This window comes from Phaethon aethereus (assembly GCF_964289735.1).
Source record: "Phaethon aethereus genome assembly, chromosome: 4".
NCBI classification, from domain to species: Eukaryota; Metazoa; Chordata; class Aves; order Phaethontiformes; family Phaethontidae; genus Phaethon; species Phaethon aethereus.
Window position 1 is genome coordinate 3663639 of NC_138578.1, and position 18889 is coordinate 3682527.

General features: G+C 40.8%; 1 protein-coding gene across 1 annotated transcript in view; it reads left to right on the plus strand.

Annotated features, from left to right (window-relative positions):
- ANK2 (ankyrin 2) overlaps nt 1-18889 on the plus strand; it is a gene marked incomplete at its 3' end in the record, with an annotated part of 250813 nt that overhangs the window by 88126 nt on the left and 143798 nt on the right. Inside the window, exon 2 of the mRNA XM_081999639.1 lies at nt 8677-8778. Within this exon, the coding sequence (XP_081855765.1) occupies nt 8677-8778 (102 nt within the window). The remainder of the gene's footprint in view (nt 1-8676; nt 8779-18889) is intronic.

An 18889-nucleotide genomic window follows, 5' to 3' on the forward strand; every position in this document is an offset into this window, starting at 1 on the left:
AAGCATGTATTTAAATCCATCCTTTAGCAGATAACCTAAACCTGTTTCATTTGAGATCAATTGGATCTAAAGATGTGGTAAAAATTAAGTATATGCTGAAGTGTTTTGCCAAACGTAGCACTTGATCTTATTTATTCTTCTCCTGGTTAAAAAACAAAGCAAAACTGATTAAACATCTGTAGATGCCAGTGGAAAGAAAAGAGTGGCTGGATGACTGATATCCTGCAAGCTCTGGAATTTCAAGGGGGAGCTGGCAGAAGTCTCGAAGATGTCGAAGTATAACCACCAGCATAAAATGAAAGTCATCCCTTACGAATAATTGGGAATTTTCCCATCGATATCAGCAGTTAGAATAGTTGAAGCCTGGCTTTTCCATTAGTAAAAGTCAGAAGTGTCCATAAGCATCTAATAACTTTCTGTTGTGTCTGTCTGGAGCCATCTTGTAGCAAGAACTGGTATTAAGATAAAGCTCTTGGTTAGGCATAGTTTTCTCCTCCTTCCATTACTCAAAAATATATGTAAGTTTGGAGCAGTGTAACAGCAATAAGAAACTTTTCAAATATCAAATGCAGCTTTCTGAGAACAGTCTTTGTAGTAAGATATGACACTACTACAAAACTGTCACATGCAAATATTAAAATTACTGGAAGAGTCTTTCAACTCAAGAGTTACTAAAAATGTGTTGGAATTATAATACATTTGTTACTTTACAACGTGCCTAAATCATAATGCATTCCTCAAGCTAGTTTTATTGTCTTAGCTGCTTTTTTGAGATGGCTCTTTCTGTCTCCAGTCATACCAATGAAATTCATTTCTCATGGATGCTCTCAGTCTTGAATATTGTTACACGTTGTATCTCCTTTGGGTTGCAGCCTCTTTGGCTAATGTAAGAAAGCTTTTACCGGTATGTATGATAAACGCAAGGAACATTAGTCTTCCCACTTCGGCACGGTATAACTATGGGTCCTACACATCCCTTAGAAGATCTAATGAGAGAATATTTATTCTGAGGAACACAGGACATACTGAAGGGATCACTTCTGAATCCAGTCAACTCTCTCACAGGTTTCTGTGTCAGGCAATCATTTTCTGTGTTTTCATATGTGCAAACTAGTTTTGGTTTGAAATTGCTGAATGTTCTAATCCTGGGTCATATGCAGTCTATAGCACAAAAGCTTTTTCTTTTCATGTAGCTGTTTCACTGTATTGTTACTACACAGTACTTTTTGCTGTAAATAGCAATAGTCTTCATTCCAAGGTGTGGGCTCACATCCATACTGCATGCAATATTATGGTGATGGCACCTCCAGCCACAGTTCCAGCTCAATGCTGGTAAAAGTGGTGCCAACTTCTGAGTCTCCTTCATGACATTCTATGATTAATTGGCCTAAATACTCAAAGAGCATTAAATTATTCAGGCACATAATAGGCACTTAAAAGAATTCTTACTTTTTCTGATTTAAAACCATCATCATCAACTTAGAGAGACAGCAGGGCTACATTCACTTCCCTACTCCTGCTGCCACACCATTGCTGATACAGGCCAGGACGCTGTTGGCCACTTTGGCCACCTGGGCACACTGCTGGCTCATGTTCAGCCAGCTGTCGACCAGCACCTCCAGGTCCTTTTCTGCCGGGCAGCTCTCCAGCCAATCTGTAGCGTTGCATGGGGTTGTTGTGGCCAAAATGCAGGACCCAGCACTTGGCCTTAATAAATCTCATACAGTTGACCTCCGACCATCGATCCAGCCTGGCCAGATCCCTCTGCAGAGCCCTCCTGCCCTCCAGCAGATCAACACTCCCACCCAACTTGGTGTTATCTACAAACTTACTGAGGGAGCACTCAATTCCCTCATCCAGGTCATCAATAAAGACATTGAACAAGACCGGCCCCAGAACCGAGCCCTGGGGAACACCGCTTGTGACCGGCCGCCAGCCGGATTTGACATCGTTCACCATGACTCTCTGGGCTCGGTCATCCAGCCAGTTCCTCACCCAGTGAAGACTAAACCTGTCTGAGCCATGAGCCGCCAGTTTCTCCAGGAGAATGCTGTGGGAGACGCTGTCAAAGGCTTTACTAAAGTCCAGGCAGACAACGTCCACTGCCTTTCCCTCATCCACTGGGTGGGTCACCTGGTCATAGAAGCAGATCAGGTTGGTCAAGCAGGACCTGCCTTTCATGAACCCATGCTGGCTGGGCCTGATCCTTTGGCTGTTCTGCAGATGCCCTGTGAGCACTCTCAAAACCAACCGCTCCATAATCTTCCCTGGAACAGAGGTCAGGCTGACAGGCCTGTAGTTCCCAGGATCCTCCTTCCGGCCTTTCTTGTAGACGGGCGTCACATTGGCAAGCCTCCTGCCCTCCTGTATTTCTTTTCTTGCAGAAGATGAATGTTATTTTATTAAAGGCTGGGAATATATGTTTCCATTATAGCTTTTATTATCTCATTTAACTCATTTATCTGCGTTACATTACTGATCCTGTGTCACTGCAAGTGCAAGATTTAGCTCATGTTCTGGCATGCGTTTAAGAACTGCAGGCTGAGACTCTGCTGTGTTAGTTTAATTTAAAAAATTTTAAAAAAAGAAGTCCTTTGCCTTCCAGCAGTCCTAGCTGTATCTTAGGCTTGCAGTTCACAATATCACCATTGTTCTGTTGTGATGCCCTTTGGAGATCAGCAGCACTTTCAGCTCAATAAAAAATTCAGGGTACAAATGATAAAATGCAAGCTGCTGAAAAACTAGCCGGCGAGGTGTGCAGAAACTGTTCCGTGAGGAAGAAGCATTCCTTCTGAAGTCCCATCTTTTACATTTGAAGTTTGATGTGGAAAAAGCTACCGTAGCTTTTTCCACACACACAAAAAAAATCGTATGTGACCAAAAAAATTCATATGTGACAAATGAATTGGGTAACGGTAACACCTCGTCTGTGCCGCTTGTAGAGTTGCACCCAATTAATCGATGGCTCGTTTGAACCCATGGTTTCTGAAATCTGAGAATAACCAAGCTGACTGGTACAAAATTTAGTGGTTATCTCAAGGGTAAGAGCATAAATTGACACTCTAGAAAGTATGGCGTAATAAAAACTTAATGGAATGTGTTTACGTATTCAAAAAACGTGTAGATGTGGCGCTTCAGGACATGGTTCAGTGGGCATGGTGATGTTGGGTTGATGGTTGGACTTATGATCTTGAAGATCTTTTCCAACCTCAATGATTCTGTGTTTACCTATCTGTCATTTCCACCTGCGTCTTTTAAGTACTGAAAAACATCAAGAAGCCATGAAAACCTGAGTTTAGATTATGCAACTTTCCTTCTGCGGTGAGCTGAATTCTCGACTCCAGGTATTACGTGAATATATTTAACAGGATGAGTCACCAGGCAATTAAGAGCTTTTTTAATGAAGAAGAGTTAACAAGCCATCAGCATTTTACTAAATATAGAAACAGCTGTTGGACAAACGCTGCCTCACAACTCTGAAGTTTGTAAAAGGCACTAGCACTGTCAGATGACTTGGAAGACTGCCGCATTGACAAATTCCATTTTAATGCTGATTCCATGTGCAATAATAATACAGGATTCAATATAACATGAAGGTTTTTATAACTGCTTATGATTTGAGTTTTTTGATTTATATAAAGCATACAAGCTAATAGCAGGTTTTGCTCACCTCCTGATCTGGGCCAGCCTCTTCAAAACTTTAAGCTAAATAAATTTTCTCCATAAAAATCAAAGCAGTATGTCCCAGAGTCGATGCCCGAAATGTAAGTCTAAAAGGGTTATTAGTATTCAGATACACACTTTAATACACACACAAACCAAACCCATTAAGTTAAGGTATAAAACAGCTATTTGGTTATTATATAGAAGTTTTGAACTCTGGTTTTGCTGTCATTCGATTAATAAGCTGTATTTAGCAGATGAGGATTGTTTGGTAGGCGTTACTGCCAGGCTCTGATCTCCCACAGAGACATTTCTGATTATGGACAGACTGGGGTCGTTCACCTTATTTGGAGGGTGGGTGAAAGCCAAGCTGCAGGAATAATTTTACTATAGACATGATGTCAAACGAGTATTTGGCTTTCATAATAACATTATCCAAAGCAGCCATCTTTTGAAAACGGAAGCCTCCTACTCCCCCAATCTTTCCTTCTTAAGCCTGAGTCTGGTTTCCAGCAGCACACTTGAATAAGTGGAGAAATTCCCGTGGATTTGGTACAGCTTATAATTTCAACACTCTGCATCACGATTTATTTTTGCACGCCTCTGTAACGTGCCTTTGAGAAACAGGCGCGTGCTCTGTGCGATAAGTGATGTGGTGCGCTATGAGGCAGGAAAGGCAACCGGAGCGAGGACAGAGGAACCAGAGGGAAGGTTTCAGACCATTTGAATAAAATACTAATTTCCATATCTGATTTAATTATTGACATTCCCTGACCTATACGTTTCAAATTCAGGTAAAATTCTGGCGTTGTAATTAGCAAGAAGGAAGCTCGATCCACAGCCTCTTAGTCATTTTTTTTTAAAAAATCATATGTTCACTCGATCGTTTATTATATTTGCCTATGCAATGCCTGGCAGCTAGGTACTGTTAAAGAACGCATGTGCATTCTGCTGTGAGTGTGCTTAGGGTTACAGCGATTTTTTTCACATTGAAGTTTGTTTATAGTGCTCTGAAAATTCTCATTTCTGGCTGAAATTATTTATCCACAGTTAAAAGTTAAAGATGAAAAATTAAGTTAAAAGACATGAGCTTTTTAGAAGGTTCGGTAACACCAAATATTCCTCACAAATCGATAGCATGTGTTACGGTTGCCTTGCAAACAGAGTTTTTAAACAACAGTAGTTATTGAAGACTTGTAGTATTCTCACTGCGTATGTATTGGAAGTTGTTTGGGGTTTTTTTTATGGTGACCCTTGTCCTTCTCTTTGATCAATATTATGTATCTGTAGAACTGCAAGTAACTAGTCCAGATTCAATCATGATTTTAGTGAAAAGAAAAAATCTTTATGGAGCAATCAAATGTTACTGTTAACTACTGCTAGTGGTGCGTTTTTCATCGAGCAGTTCAGATGTCTCAGAGCAGTCCATTAGAAAAAGCTTGTGAAGTCCACAGATTGTGAGTTTGTCCCATACTATAAAATATCGGCGACGTATTCTTCAGTCCTTCATACCATATCCTAGTAGCATGTTAAGAACATGTTAAGTAGATTCCCCAGCCTTAGTGGCCACATGTAAACAAAGTAATCCTTAATTCTGACTGACCTGACCGCAGGGTGGCATGTAGAGATGCCAGCTGAGACTTTGCAAATTAACATGTCAACGTTGGAGTTTCCCAGATGGCGAGCCTCTCGTGTTCACGTTGTTGCCGGTAGCTGCTTAAGGCAGCTTGTAAACCTTTATTTTCCTTAGTGGTAGAGTGCTTGCTTTTGAGCAAGATCTGCATACATGAGTAAAACTCCTAAAAAAAAAAAAAAATCTCAGGGGTTGTGTGCGTAGGAAGAGCTGACGTGATAAGTATCATATGGTGCAAAGGACTCCGGCTCCGTGTTTTTATTTTCTTTCTTGTAAAGAAAATATCTTCAAATGACAGTTTGTTGACAGTCTGTCTTCACTAGTCGACAAACTAGTGGAGACCAGTATGCCAGCTTCTGTGCCACTGACAGGTGTCATCAATTCAACTAAAAGTCTACATGTATGGAAAAAAAGAATATTTAATGAGATTACTGAATCAATTGGAAAAGCTCACAGATATAAAAATCATAGTTTTCTAGCATGGTAAGACTACAGAAAACCACTGCTGTTGACTACTGAGACAATTTTGTCGAAACGGATTTGAATTCGTTATGTGCTACAGTAAATTGCTGAGACAGTAGTACTGCCAAAAATACTTTTTAAAGAATTTGAAAGAGATAAGAACATCATGCAAGTCTGTGAGAAACTATTTTGAAATAGGAGAGGCCAGACTATGAAGAGATGGGTACAACTATATTCATCTAATATGAAATCAGTACATGTTACAGTGAGAAAATTAATAAAAAAAACCAAGATCATGTAGGCTAGGATTTTCAAATAAAATATATAAAGCATCAAGATCTCATTGTGTTTCACAGGATTTTAGCAGTTTTCTTCCTCTTCTATTCACAGTCAAGCACTGTTATTTCAGAGTGAGAACATACACAGCAAGAGACGCTTCTGAAATAAATGACTGTACAGAGAGTTAATCGTGAAGTGTTAATTCATTATAACTCTTCACGTAGACAAGAAGTTCCTATTCTGCATTATGATCCATATTCAGGTGTACGTAATGTGTCTTGAAGTGGTGTGAATCGCGGTAATTTAATTTTGAGATAACAAAAGTCTGAATCGAGGAAATGAGAACCTGTTTTGAAAACACTGCTTGCATCCAGAAACAAATGGAATATAGTCAAGTGGTCTTGGCTATGCTCTGAGCTTCCAGCAGTAATTGAGACTTTAACATTTTTAGCTTTTCATGTTACTCTGCATGAAAGAAAAGCAAGCGATGGTTGTTTCATCCCTAATAAAACAAGTTGTAGATGTTCATTTGTTGCGTCATTCTCGCTTAACCGTTTGAAAGTGTAAGGCGATTGCAGTTTTGGCACGGTAAATTATTGTAGAAGTAGTCAAGTGGGGAAAAAGAAGGTAAAATGTCTGTCTCATCGAGGGCAAAAATGCTTTTCCCTTTAATTTCAAGAGTGCTCCTATTTACCCCTCATGCTCAATTATTTGTTCTGAGTTAACGTTTTTACCAAGACCGTTGATTTTTCAAGGACAGTTAAAAATAAAAACATAATCTTGGTTTTTTACGTGCACCTACGCATCACAGGAGACACGGCAGCGCTAGTAGCTATCCTTCGATCTTAGAAGGGGTCTCTTTCAAGTACCTGTTGGAATCTGCTCCTGTGTTAAGCCTCATCCAAATGCTTGCCTGACGGAAGCCAGAAAACTATGGAAGGGTTCTGTCAACGTGGATTCCTGCACTACCTTCCCCTTCACCCCTGCTGCGCGTTTAGAAAGACGGTCTGTTTTCTTAACGGTAAAAGATGTGGAAAATGTGCTGAACTTGGCTGAAAGGAATTTAGAAGGAAATATTTTTGTCTTGTCCGGTAGCGCAGTTGTAGGAAGAATCACTCTGATGACATCCATCTGCTGCAGATGAAAGCAGGTTGGGATCGGGGATTGCGAAGGGGGTTAGTACAGCCTGGTGAGTAGGGTGACTGAAACAAAGGCACGGGAACGGATTGGGTGAAGGAAATAATTTTCTTGGTCGATGGGTGTTAGTAAGCTGAAAGCGGGAGGCTCTTTGGATATTTTCGTGATGTGAAAGGATGTTTTTTCACTCGGTGGTTCTGACGGGGAGGGGAAATTAGGTGAGAAACACGCTAAATGGGGGGTGTTTCGATGGGACACCAAGTACTGCTCCTATGGCTTGCGTGCCCTCCTGGGCGTCTCTAATCACATCCCCACAGAACAGGCGTTCACAGTTATCTACCTTCTTCTTGAAACTCGCTCCTCCTCTATTTTTTTTTTTTATTTTAAGTATGAAAGTTGTTACTGTCTCTGCGCATGTTCCCAAACGCTTATTCTGTTTAATCATTACTTCTGTTCCACGACTTTGTTTTTTTCTCCCGGTACCTGCAATTGCATTAGTAGCCAATTTACCTGTGTGTAGGTTCACGTGTGGGTGAACATCAAAATATGTGCTGGTTTCAAGTAGCCAATGTAATTTCATGTCATAATCGTAGATAAAGGCAAGAGGCCTGACGCATTTCACGCTCCGTTGCTTAACAGCACCTCGCACAACCTAGCTGAAAAATGAAAACATGATTTTTTTTTTTTTTTTTTTTTTAACCCTATAAATAAAGGTTAATGGGGCTTTAAATGTGAACGTGTGAATGCAGGCAGTTTAGGAGTCAGCGTGTTTACAACGTTATTCTGGATTTAGAGACTCGGGCTTGAGTACTTGATCCGCTTTGTTCTATGGTTAGCTACACTTGCAGTGCTGCTCGGTTTTGTGGGACTTCGATTTTTCTTTAGCGTGCCCCACTTCTGTGTCACAGGTGATAAAATATAGCCATAGGGCTTTTTTTTGCTCTTGGATATTGTTTTTTCTCCACTGTGTACCTCTGTGTTAAGGGAACGTGTGTGCATGAATATGCATTGTAGTTGTGTAGCTTTTTATGTCAAGTAAAAATCCACAGTCAGTGTATGTTTTCTTAAGTAGCATAGCCAATAATAGGAGTGGTCAGTAATTCTGCAGAGTTTTGAGTATGTGTGTAAATATATATATATTTATACATATAAAAACACCCAGAAAACGACAGTAGCAAGTTGATGCATATTTTTGTTTCTTGTTACTAATATAATTTTCAATGACTTCTGATTTTTTTTTTCCTTTGGTTCTTGCCAAATTTTGAACTCCAGCCATTATTGCATTATTTTGTTCACTCTGACAGGTCTGCAGTTCTTTTGTGCTGGTATTGCCTTCTTTAAGTATGTGTATGCTAATTAATGCAGATCTAATGCAAAGTCAGTTTTCTTCACAGTTTTATTCTGCAGCATAAAATGTGGAAACCTTTCAGTGGCGATGCAGTTGTGCTCTGTTTTAAGCAGGAGCTAACTAGACATTTTTTTTTTCTTCTTACCTTTTACAGTCTGACAGCAATGCAAGCTTTCTCCGAGCTGCCAGAGCTGGCAATCTGGACAAAGTAGTGGAATACCTGAAAAGTGGAATAGACATCAACACATGTAATCAGGTAAGATATTTGAAGGGCAGAAGTTTGCAAGAGCAAGTTGCAAGAAACCCCCCTCAAAACCTGGTTTCTTCAGGCTAGATTACTTCGTACAGGTGTTTTGATTCACCTCAAGCTATGTGTTCAGTCTTGTTCTTCAGTGGTATCTTTCTACAGGAAGCTGATAACGTCTATAAAATTGTGCTGCTTTTAGTAAAGCTTTGCGTAAGCTGTTTGGGCTCCTCTTTCTTGCCAGTGTCCCGCAGGTATGGGTGTATGTTAGTGAAGTACCTATAATCAAAACTGAAGCTATGCTTTGGTAGTCTAATGCTAATGGACCTGCTATCGTGAAGTTCCAGTTCTAATTGAAGCAGTGAGCAGTAAAAGTAGTTGTATTCTTCAAAATACTCAAGTTATGCAAAAAAACCCCAAACAAACCTCTAACTAAGGAAGTTATTATGTAGTGTTCTTTGGATACAGGTAAATCATAAAATCATAGAATCTTTGGGTTGGAAGGGACCTTTAAGGTCACCTAGTCCAACCCCCCGCCATGAGCAGGGACATCTCCAGCTAGAGCAGGTTGCCCAGAGCCCCGTCCATCCTGATCTGGGATGTTTCCAGGGATGCGGCGTCTACCACCTCTCTGGGCAACCTGGGCCCAGGGTTTCACCACCCTCATTGTCAAAAATTTCTTCCTTAGATCTTTGAAATCTACCCTCTTTTAGTTTAAAACCATTACACCTTGTCCTGTCGCTACAGGCCCTGCTAAAAAGTCTCTCCCCATTTTTCCTGTAGCCCCCTCTCAGCCCTGGCAGCTGCAGGAAGGTCTCCCCGGAGCCTTCTCTACTCCAGGCTGAGCCCTCCCAGCTCTCCCAGCCTGTCCTCCCAGCAGAGCTGTTCCAGCCCTCGGAGCGTTGCTGGGGCCTCCTCTGGCCCTGCTCCAGCAGGTCCGTGTCTCTCCCGTGCTGAGGGCTCCAGAGCTATGATAAAATACACCTGGATATCAAGTTGAAGGTTTTCAGTAATTCCGGTTGGTTTCTTTGTGGAAAGCTACAGTTGAGATGTCCTGAGGTGTCTGTGTTGAGCAAGACCCACCTCACTCCAGGTCTGCTTGGTTTTGTATTGCTGTGACAGGTTGACTCTGTCTGACAGGAACCTCGTGAAGCTGAGGGCCACCCGTTACCCAGTTTTCTTTCGCATCCTGGGATTCTCTCATCCTTTTATTTGTCTGGGGAAGCGGGAATGTGCCAAAACTCGTATTTTTTTTCTCTGTTAGTTATTGCTGTTTACATATTTTATCCACTTATTAATTGTAATGAAGCATGCCCATGTAATGGGTATTTCCCATTTTCATGAAAGATACGCCTTTCTCCAGAGAACACGCGTTGCAAATAGGGGTTGAGGAGCGACGGGATGGCAGTGAGATGACTGCAATTAATAAATTCCGCAGCATGCCAGCTGTCAGGTTTTGTTGGGGGTTTTTGTTGTTTTGTTTTTTGTTTGTTTCTTTAAAAAGCTATTTTGAAGGCCTCTTTTCTGGCACTTTGTCATGGTTTAGCCCCAGCTGACAACTAAGCCCCACGCAGCCGCTCGCTCACTCCCCCCCGGTGGGACGGGGGAGAGAATTGGAAGAGTAAAAGTGAGGAAATTAATGGTTTGAGATAAAGACGGTTTAATAAGTAAGGCAAAAACCGCGCACGCAAGCAGAGCAGAACAAGGAATTCATTCCCCACTCCCCATGGGCAGGCAGGGGTTCAGCCATCTCCAGGGAAGCAGGGCTCCAGCATGCGTAATGGTTTCTTGGGAAGACAGACGCCATCACTCCGAACGTCCCTCCACCCCTTCCTTCTTCGTCCCAGCTTTATGTACTGGGCATGACGTCGTATGGTAGGGAATATCTCTTTGGCCAGTCTGGGTCAGCTGTCCTGGCTGTGTCCCCCCAGCTCCCCGTGCATCCCCAGCCTGCTTCCTAGCAGCCCAGCACGAGAAGCTGGACTGTCCTTAAGTACTTAGCAACAACCCAAAACATCAACACATTATCAACAGTTTCTCATCCCAGATCCAAAACGTAGCCTCACGCAACCTTCTGTGAAGTTAACTCTACCCTTCATAGGTGTAGGCATTAGTTTAAAAGAAAGTTCCAAATTTCTTGCCACAAACATTTGTTTAAAGGACAGTGTGGACTGGCATCCTTCGCAGAGCCAAGGAAGAAGTTGAAAGCCATATATGAAAAATGGTATCCTTAGCTCACATGCAAAGATGTTGCTTGGAAGTTTTCAAGTGAGTTGTTTTTAAATGAGTAACAGCAGCGAAGCTGATAGAGACTATGTTTTTCAGGCAACAGTTTGCAAAGATGCACGCAGCAGGTTTTGAGTGGATTTCAAAAATGAATTGCAAAAGCATTTTTTCAGTCACCTAAAAGAAGATTCTTGTAAACATAATTTTTTTCGCTTTCAGTGTATTATGCTTAAGCCCTGCAACATGGGGATGCTTTTAGCGTCTGGTGTTTCTATCATATGTAGAGCAAGAGCAGGACGCTCTCATTCATATGATAGCAATAGCAATAATTAAAAAAAAAAAAACCAAACAACAAAACAGGTCTAAATTTGTTAAAATTCCTTTAAATATAGTTAAAAGTTTATCATAGTCCTATTTGCAATATGTTGATACATGTTTCTCCATAAAAAGGAATGTAGTTTGTATTTTTGGTTTTATACTTAATTTTCAGGGCTTGTTATTGCTTGGCTTGCTCCTTAAATTAATGTGAATGTTGAGGGAATGGGATAGCAGTTGAGTAATTCATACCAGGGAGAGCAGATATTAGCAAAATAAATAGGTAAATTTGCACATTATCTGTGGATTTTTTTAAAATGCCTTTTTTCAGATTATTCAGTTAATATTTTAGTAAACAAATTTTAGAACTAAAATATTATTTGCTTGTTGTACACTGCAGTCTTAAAATTAGGTTTTCCAATTTTTTCTGTTTTGTGGTGAAAAGTGTTATCAAAGTATCACTAAGTAACCTAAAGACAGAAGAATGATGGAAAGGATGTCCTTTCCTGAAGAAAGATAGTTTTGTGAATCTAATCTTCCTCCCGCCATTCACATAGCTTTTACATTTTGATTTAATAAAAAATATTCCCTTTTTGGCATAGTATGTTTCAAGTACAAGATGTTTGGAGCAGCTCTGTCGTTTGGGATATGTGTAGGGATGGAATATATTAGTCCAGATAGTGGAAAAATTTGAAGTAAAAAGTATTATTTTAGGGTTTGTGTGGAGAAAACACCTGTATTGTCTTGTCTCTTCTGATCACTATTCAGATTAAGATCAGGTATAATCAAGATTTTTCTCTACTTTGTCCTGAGACACAGTTGTGGTTCCAAATGGAAATGGTATCCAGGAGCTGAGCTGCTAGTTGCTATGTACATACCTATTACAAATAAAATGTTTAGGAAATAAAGCCGTATTTATCTTTGGAATTAGTAAGAATATTATATTACGACTCTCTTAAGCTATGACAGATAATAAATTGCTCTCCAGGATGGCTAGAAGGAAAAAGGCTGTTGAAACAGCATCTCCAATATATTTTTTTTTTTTTAACAACTAAGGTGAAAGTACACGTTTTCTAAGTCAACCGTCAAACTGAAAGCTTGAGTTGTCGCCTGTTCTGATATGAACGTGGGCTTCAGAAGCCGTGGATTTCTTTGGTAGCAAAGAAATGCTGTGAAACCATGGGTTTTCTTTGGTGGCAAGAGCAATAATCCCACATGACATTTTAAGTCTTCCTTTTTCTGAAAGGATTTGGGCAGTGCGCTCTGGAATAGTACCGTGCCAGCGGCGCTCGTGGCAAATTCCTCAGTCTCTGGAATTTGGGTTGCAATTCCTGTATCTCTGAACCCTCAGTGAAGAAATGAACCTTTTGTTTTCTTCTTCGGTATCGGGAAGCCACTTGTATGAAAATTATTAGTAAATTGCTTCAGAAACCTCTAAGGGGATTACTTTGAAGGGGCAGAAAGAGTTGCAATGAATTTTTCAAAGGCAGTATTTATATATTTTCTGCCATTGGCTTACTCATGGTATACCCTAAACCTATTTATTATAAGAAAGAGCTTTGTCCTGTTATAACCGTCTCTTTTGCATTTCTGGCGCATCTTTGACTTCAGTGGTTCAGGTCTAATGAAGACTTTCTTGGTTTGTTGGTCACCCGAATGCCCGAATCCTATCTTGGCCTTCATAAAATTTCAGAAGGAATTTTTTGCAGCTGCGTAGTTAGTGCACGACCTCACATATCTTCAGTAGGTTCTCAAACGCTTCTCGGCTTCGAAGCTCAAAGGAAGCAGGAGGAGGTTTAGCATTTTGCAGTGCCAGTCTCCTCCCTTAGGAGCAGTTGCTGGACCCGTAGGGGTAATAGTTTCACCGAGAGCAAGATCAAATCCAATCCGAAATGTGCACTCGCACAGTAGAAAGAGCTCCGGGCAGTCTGGGCATTGTAGAAATATTATATGCTACTTTTTCACACTGAACGCAGGATGGTCAGCCAGTTGATTTTCCTTAGCCGTCCCACACGAGGCACCTGATTCCCTGTGACCTGAGGTGCGGAAGTCTGAGGTTTCCCTTGCTATTTTTGGGAGATATCAGCCGGTAAAGTAAATGTTCAGTGGGTGGTATTTTTAGCTGACTAGCTAACTTGTGTCCAAGCAGATTAAAATCTTGTAGCTCACGTGCGTTAGCAACGCAATTCTGATTACCCTCAGATGGTTAGGGAGTAGCCATGGGTTTTTTACTTTGTTTCAGAAAACTGTAAATTTAAATATGTTTTTATAACTGGTCAATCTTATCTATAACATAAATTGTCTTACATACTGTTACTACAAGTAAACAGTAAACAACTACAACTTAAAATTTCTGCTTAAAATACTACCTCCCCTTTCAGGAACGTTATTACTGCTGTAAAAATACACTGTTAAAGTTTCACCGTTGATATGACTCTGAAGTGGTAGAATGCTTTAGCTTGGCTGTATTGTAAGTCTGTCATATAAATCCAATTACTTTTGCTTCATAGCCTAGGGACCTACATTTGCAACGCTTATTTAAGTGACTAGTGCCATCACATTTAATAAGACTGTAACCGTGACTTAAAATAAATATGCAAGTAAGTGTCTGCATCAGTTGTGAAAAATGTCTTGATGTTTTTTGTGAAATCAATGGCGTTTCTTTGAAGGGCGACTTGAAAGCGCAGGCTGTGTGGTGTCCCACTTTCACCTAACTCTTAGCCATTAATTAAAATTAACTCATTTTAATCAAAATGACCGCTAACTGGACAGTGGCTGTGAATTTTGAAAGTAAAATCGCATAAAGGTTCTTTATGAACTATTAAAAATCAGCAAATCATTCAATAGACAAGTCACACAAGCTTTGTTTTGTAACTCATGCATCATGAGATGGACTAAAATTTCAGTGTGCCATCTAAACAGAAGCTTCAAAAACTATTCGCCTTCATAGACTACAGCGTCGGGTTCAGCTTGTTGGCAGCACCCGTTATTCTGTTGGACTCCAACAGCGGAAGAGCTGGAAAGGGGAAGAGTTCCTGGTAAAAAGATGCAGGTATTCGGGCAAGGTTTGGGAGCAGAGGAGAAGACCGCGAACGCGCTTCCCCTGACGTGGGCAGCACGTTGACTGCGCTGTCTTCGGCAAGGGTTCTGTGAATAACAGCTACTAAGGAAAGGTGTCCTTGGTGTGGCATCCCTGGCTCTGCTCCCGTATCCCCGCACCTGACGATTATAAGAAAGACGCCTGTGCTTCGGCTGCATTCGGGGACGTAACGAGTGCGGCTGCGCTTTTAAACGACTCGCCATCCCAGTTTCACCCCTGAGTCCTGGCTCCCTAAACCTAACCCACACTGGATGGGTATTAGTTGGCTCTCAGGCTCCTTCTGGCGTAAAGCAGCGGGTTTTCTCCACGATGAGACCTGGGAGCAGCTCAGGGGATGCTCGGTGCAGGGAAAGCCTGTGCTGGGGGTGCTGCTGCTTCTTACAGCCCCCAGTATATCTGAGCGACCCTTGATCCCATAAGCCTTGTCTCGGGCTGTGAGCCACATTGTGCGCGATGTGCTGGTGCCATTGTGCTAAAAAAACCCCAACCAAACCAAAAACCACTATATAAAAAAATCCCTCTTCTTCAATAGCCTGTGGTACAGAATTCATGTTATTTCAGGAACTTTGACCCAGAGAAAGCAAACTCGCACACGTTGCATCTTTGGGACAAGGTGCACCACGTGGGAGCAGGAGAAGACTGCAGGTGAGATGGGGTGCCCAGGCTGCCGTGGGGAGCAGACTTGGGGCAGACAGCAGGTAAGCTGTGCCCTGTCACGCTGCCTGGGGGCCAGGGCACAGGTGCGCAGGGAGACAGCCTGGCGTAGGAATTTGGGGTGTGAGGGATAGATTTTCAAAGTTCCTTGGTTATTCTCAAGATCTCCCAAGTCCTTAATTCCATGGAAAATCAGCTACATGCTCAATTTTAAAACCTAATTAATTTGATTTAAGTAGGCAGCTAAGTGCTAGTCTGAAGAAGGCTGTTTTCCTGAACTGGAGCTTTGTACTATCCAAATTTTATCTATACCACCAAGAAAACCTCTATAAAATTCCTTGTTCCTTTTCTGATACTTCTGTGCTGATATTCACACGGGAAAAATGTCAAAACTAATTAAAACCCCCACAATTGTGGCCGCTTTATTTTTAAAAAAAGACTATATGGGAGAAAGAGAAATGAAATAAACGCAAGTATTTTGGGACGTTACCTCCTGTGCTGAAGAAAAGCTGCAGATGATTAAAGGTAGGCAAGTGTCAAAGGGAAGTTAGGATACAAAAGCGAGCCCTTCTGTTGTCTGTGCTGAGGAATTTAATGATGAGCAGGATAAGAGCTGTGGCTTTCCATGTGCTGCTTATTGAAAACATATAGGAAGAGTCTTATCTTACTGTCTAGAAGAAAGTTTCCGTTAAAAGACCCAATGTCAAGAAAAAATGTGCTGAGTTATACGGGACACAAGCTGGTGAAGTTCAAGTTCCCCAGTTAGGAGAGAGTGATTCTAGGCTCAAGTTCTTACATTCAGATAGACCCAGCAAATATTATGTCTTGATTATAAGCACAAAAAGGATCACCTCCAGGACAGAGTACAGTTAATATGATAATTACTTGGAAACAACACAAGGTTTTTTTCCCCAGTGTTCACATTCTCTTGCTTGCTCTGAGAAGAACATGACTAGGAATGCTGCAGATTTATCTTCTGTGGAAAGTGCTTCCCATCTGCAGCTGGCTGGCAAAGCTCCTCTTGTGCTGTAGAGGTGAAATCAGAGCCAGATGAATGCAAACATCAGAATTTCTCTGATTTTTTTCAGATTTCTTAGTGGCTTGAAATAGATGAACGGTTCCCGGGTGATAGATGGCAACACCGCCAACTTTCAGAATCTATGGGTTTGTACTCCGGTTAAGATCAAAGCTGGACTTATACCTGTGCTTATTAGGGTAAAAAAAAAAAAAAAAAGTGGTTGACTAATGTGCAAAACAGAAAAATCCCATATTAACATGATCTAATTAAGTAATATCTCCTGACATCTGAGTTAACTCAGGAGTTTTCTAGACTGTAGGAAGAGTTGTGAGCTCTCAACGAACAGTACAAAATAAAAATGCTATGAAAAAAATTCAGACCTATGAATAAAATTAATTTCTAATTTTGATTGTCTCAGCCCTGCTAGCCAGGAAAAACTTCTCTCCGTGCGCTGGCTGGTCTGTTTCCCTGAAGACATTGATTACTCCATGGGAGTTCACAAGTACAAGGAGTGAACGGAGACGGGCATCCTACACGGTTAGGACTATAGCGAGCCCCATGTCTTAGCCTTCGCTGTCCGTTGAGCACACGCAGGCGCTCAGCTTCTTGCAAACTCCCATTCCGGTGCCATATAAAACTGCACACAAAGCTTTTTGATGACGAAGACCCTCAGCGTCTATTGATTGAGCATCACTGGCGTAGCGTACGTTTCATTCGGAGTGGGAGCAGACTCCTGTCCTAGAGGTTAGGGAATAGTGAATAAGCCATGCCAGCTCCGAGTTACTCCTCCTCCTCCAAGGGATTTGAATGGGGTATCTACGTGGCTGTGTTCCAGTTGTCTAAGGGGGAAAAGCTAAGACACTTTGTGCAAAACACAGGGGGTGTATTTTATTTTTGAGTGAAATATCTGAATGCTTTTTCAAAAATGAAGCCTTCTATATGCAGGGGGTTTTTTCCTCACTGTAATGCTATTTTTAGGCTAATCCCGACGCAGAAAACAGTACATAACGTTAAGAATAAGCTTTTCTGAACAGAGATAACACAAGAAGATGCTTTCTTCAGCTATAGCGTTTGTTTCTCAGATCCTAAATTTTCACAGAAATTTGTCTTTATAGATAATCAAAGTATTTCCCCAATGTAACGGTTTCCAAAATCTGACGGAACTTAATGTTTCTGTATGTAGTGAATACAGGGACTAGTTAAAGTTATTAAAATAGTTATATAGTTAATAATTAGTTATTACTTAATTACTCTTTGTTGATTGCTACCTCCAGTTCATATCGAGTTGAATTATTATGGAGTTGCTTCCTTTAATCTGAATTCAAGCACCATCATCTATTCTGAAAATCGTAAATAACTTCTATTTATTTATTTCTGGAGAGAGTTATAAATGTCAGTGGACAAAAATCCCCTGTTTTAAAAACAGTCCCTTTAAAAAAAAAACCTAATTACTGGTATTTTATATGATCAAAACCTGATAGCCATTGGAAATTTCTGTTTCCTTTAAAGTTATTTTCCTTATGTTACTAATGTAGTTATTTTAGGACGTGGTTGCTATTTCTAGTTAATGTAGCAAGAGAAAACAGCTTGCTTCTGAATCGGTGTTCAGAATGTTGACTAGCAAAATGAGCTTTAATTTTACAGTATGCATTTGTGCAGCCAGTGGTTCTAGTAGAAGTTAGACCCAAAAATCTGACAAGCCTAAAGGTTCATTAGCTGTCTGCCATGTTTTGAAACAGAATTGATAATCCAAAAAGCAACATAAAGTCAAGTTTCTTCATCTTGTCTTGAGGGGCTTGTCAACTTTCATGGTGATAGAGTTTTACTTTCTTGGAAGGAAAGAATTATGATGGATTTTGGCATTTGTTTTAAGAAGTCTTCTGTATTCACAAAGAATGTATGTGAAGTCCGGTACCTTGAACAGAACAGGATTCAAACACCAGGTAGTTTTGGGGGCCGCCAACTCCAAGGCTCTTTAGAACATATTTTTGTTTGGCTTTTGCTTTCCTTCTATTGGCTTCTTTATAATTTGCTTGGTGTCCTTATTGCTTCAGTTACAGTGAGACAGCGCACCAGCTATTAATTAAACTCCCTCACTTAGTCCAAACAGAAAGCAGCTAACACTCCTAGTAGTGCTAAGTATAGACTGAAGTAGCGCTGTAGTTATAATGAGGTCGACAGTATCACATGTTGATGTCACTCAGTAGGTTAATTCATTTTCATTAATTCATAGGCTATAAAGCACCATAAAGGGAAGAGTCTTCATAATCTGAAATTATGTTTCTTTTTTCAGCCGTCCACTTGATTACTTTGTGTTAGTTTGGGGAAAAACTTCAACAACCTTTGGACTTGAGAAGGCCATGCCCAACTCTCTAATGTGCCCTTTCCCAAATCCTTCTTGAAAAGAGGTTGACCATGTGCACTTTTTATTTCCCCGAGAGGGTTATTTTACTTTCCCAAGAGATTTTCTTATTCTCCCCAAGGAGAGAATTTGCACCAACCTTAGACTGACGTCTATTAAAGAGACGGAGAGAAGTATTTGGCTTCAACAAAGACTATGATACTGCTTTTTAGTCTCAGCCTCTACTGGCGAGGGCGGATGCCTTCTGCACTCTGGCAAAACACATAAAGGAGTTAGCATGACCATGCAGAGTTAGTCACAACAGCTTTTTAATTTTCATTGTGTTTGTAACTTACGCTTTGCTATCGACCTGCTAGTGTGTGTATATATATATATAAGCTGTGAACACGGCATCAGTGGAAGGAACTTGGTAAAAGCACATTGCATTTCGTGCTTCAAAAGAATGTCG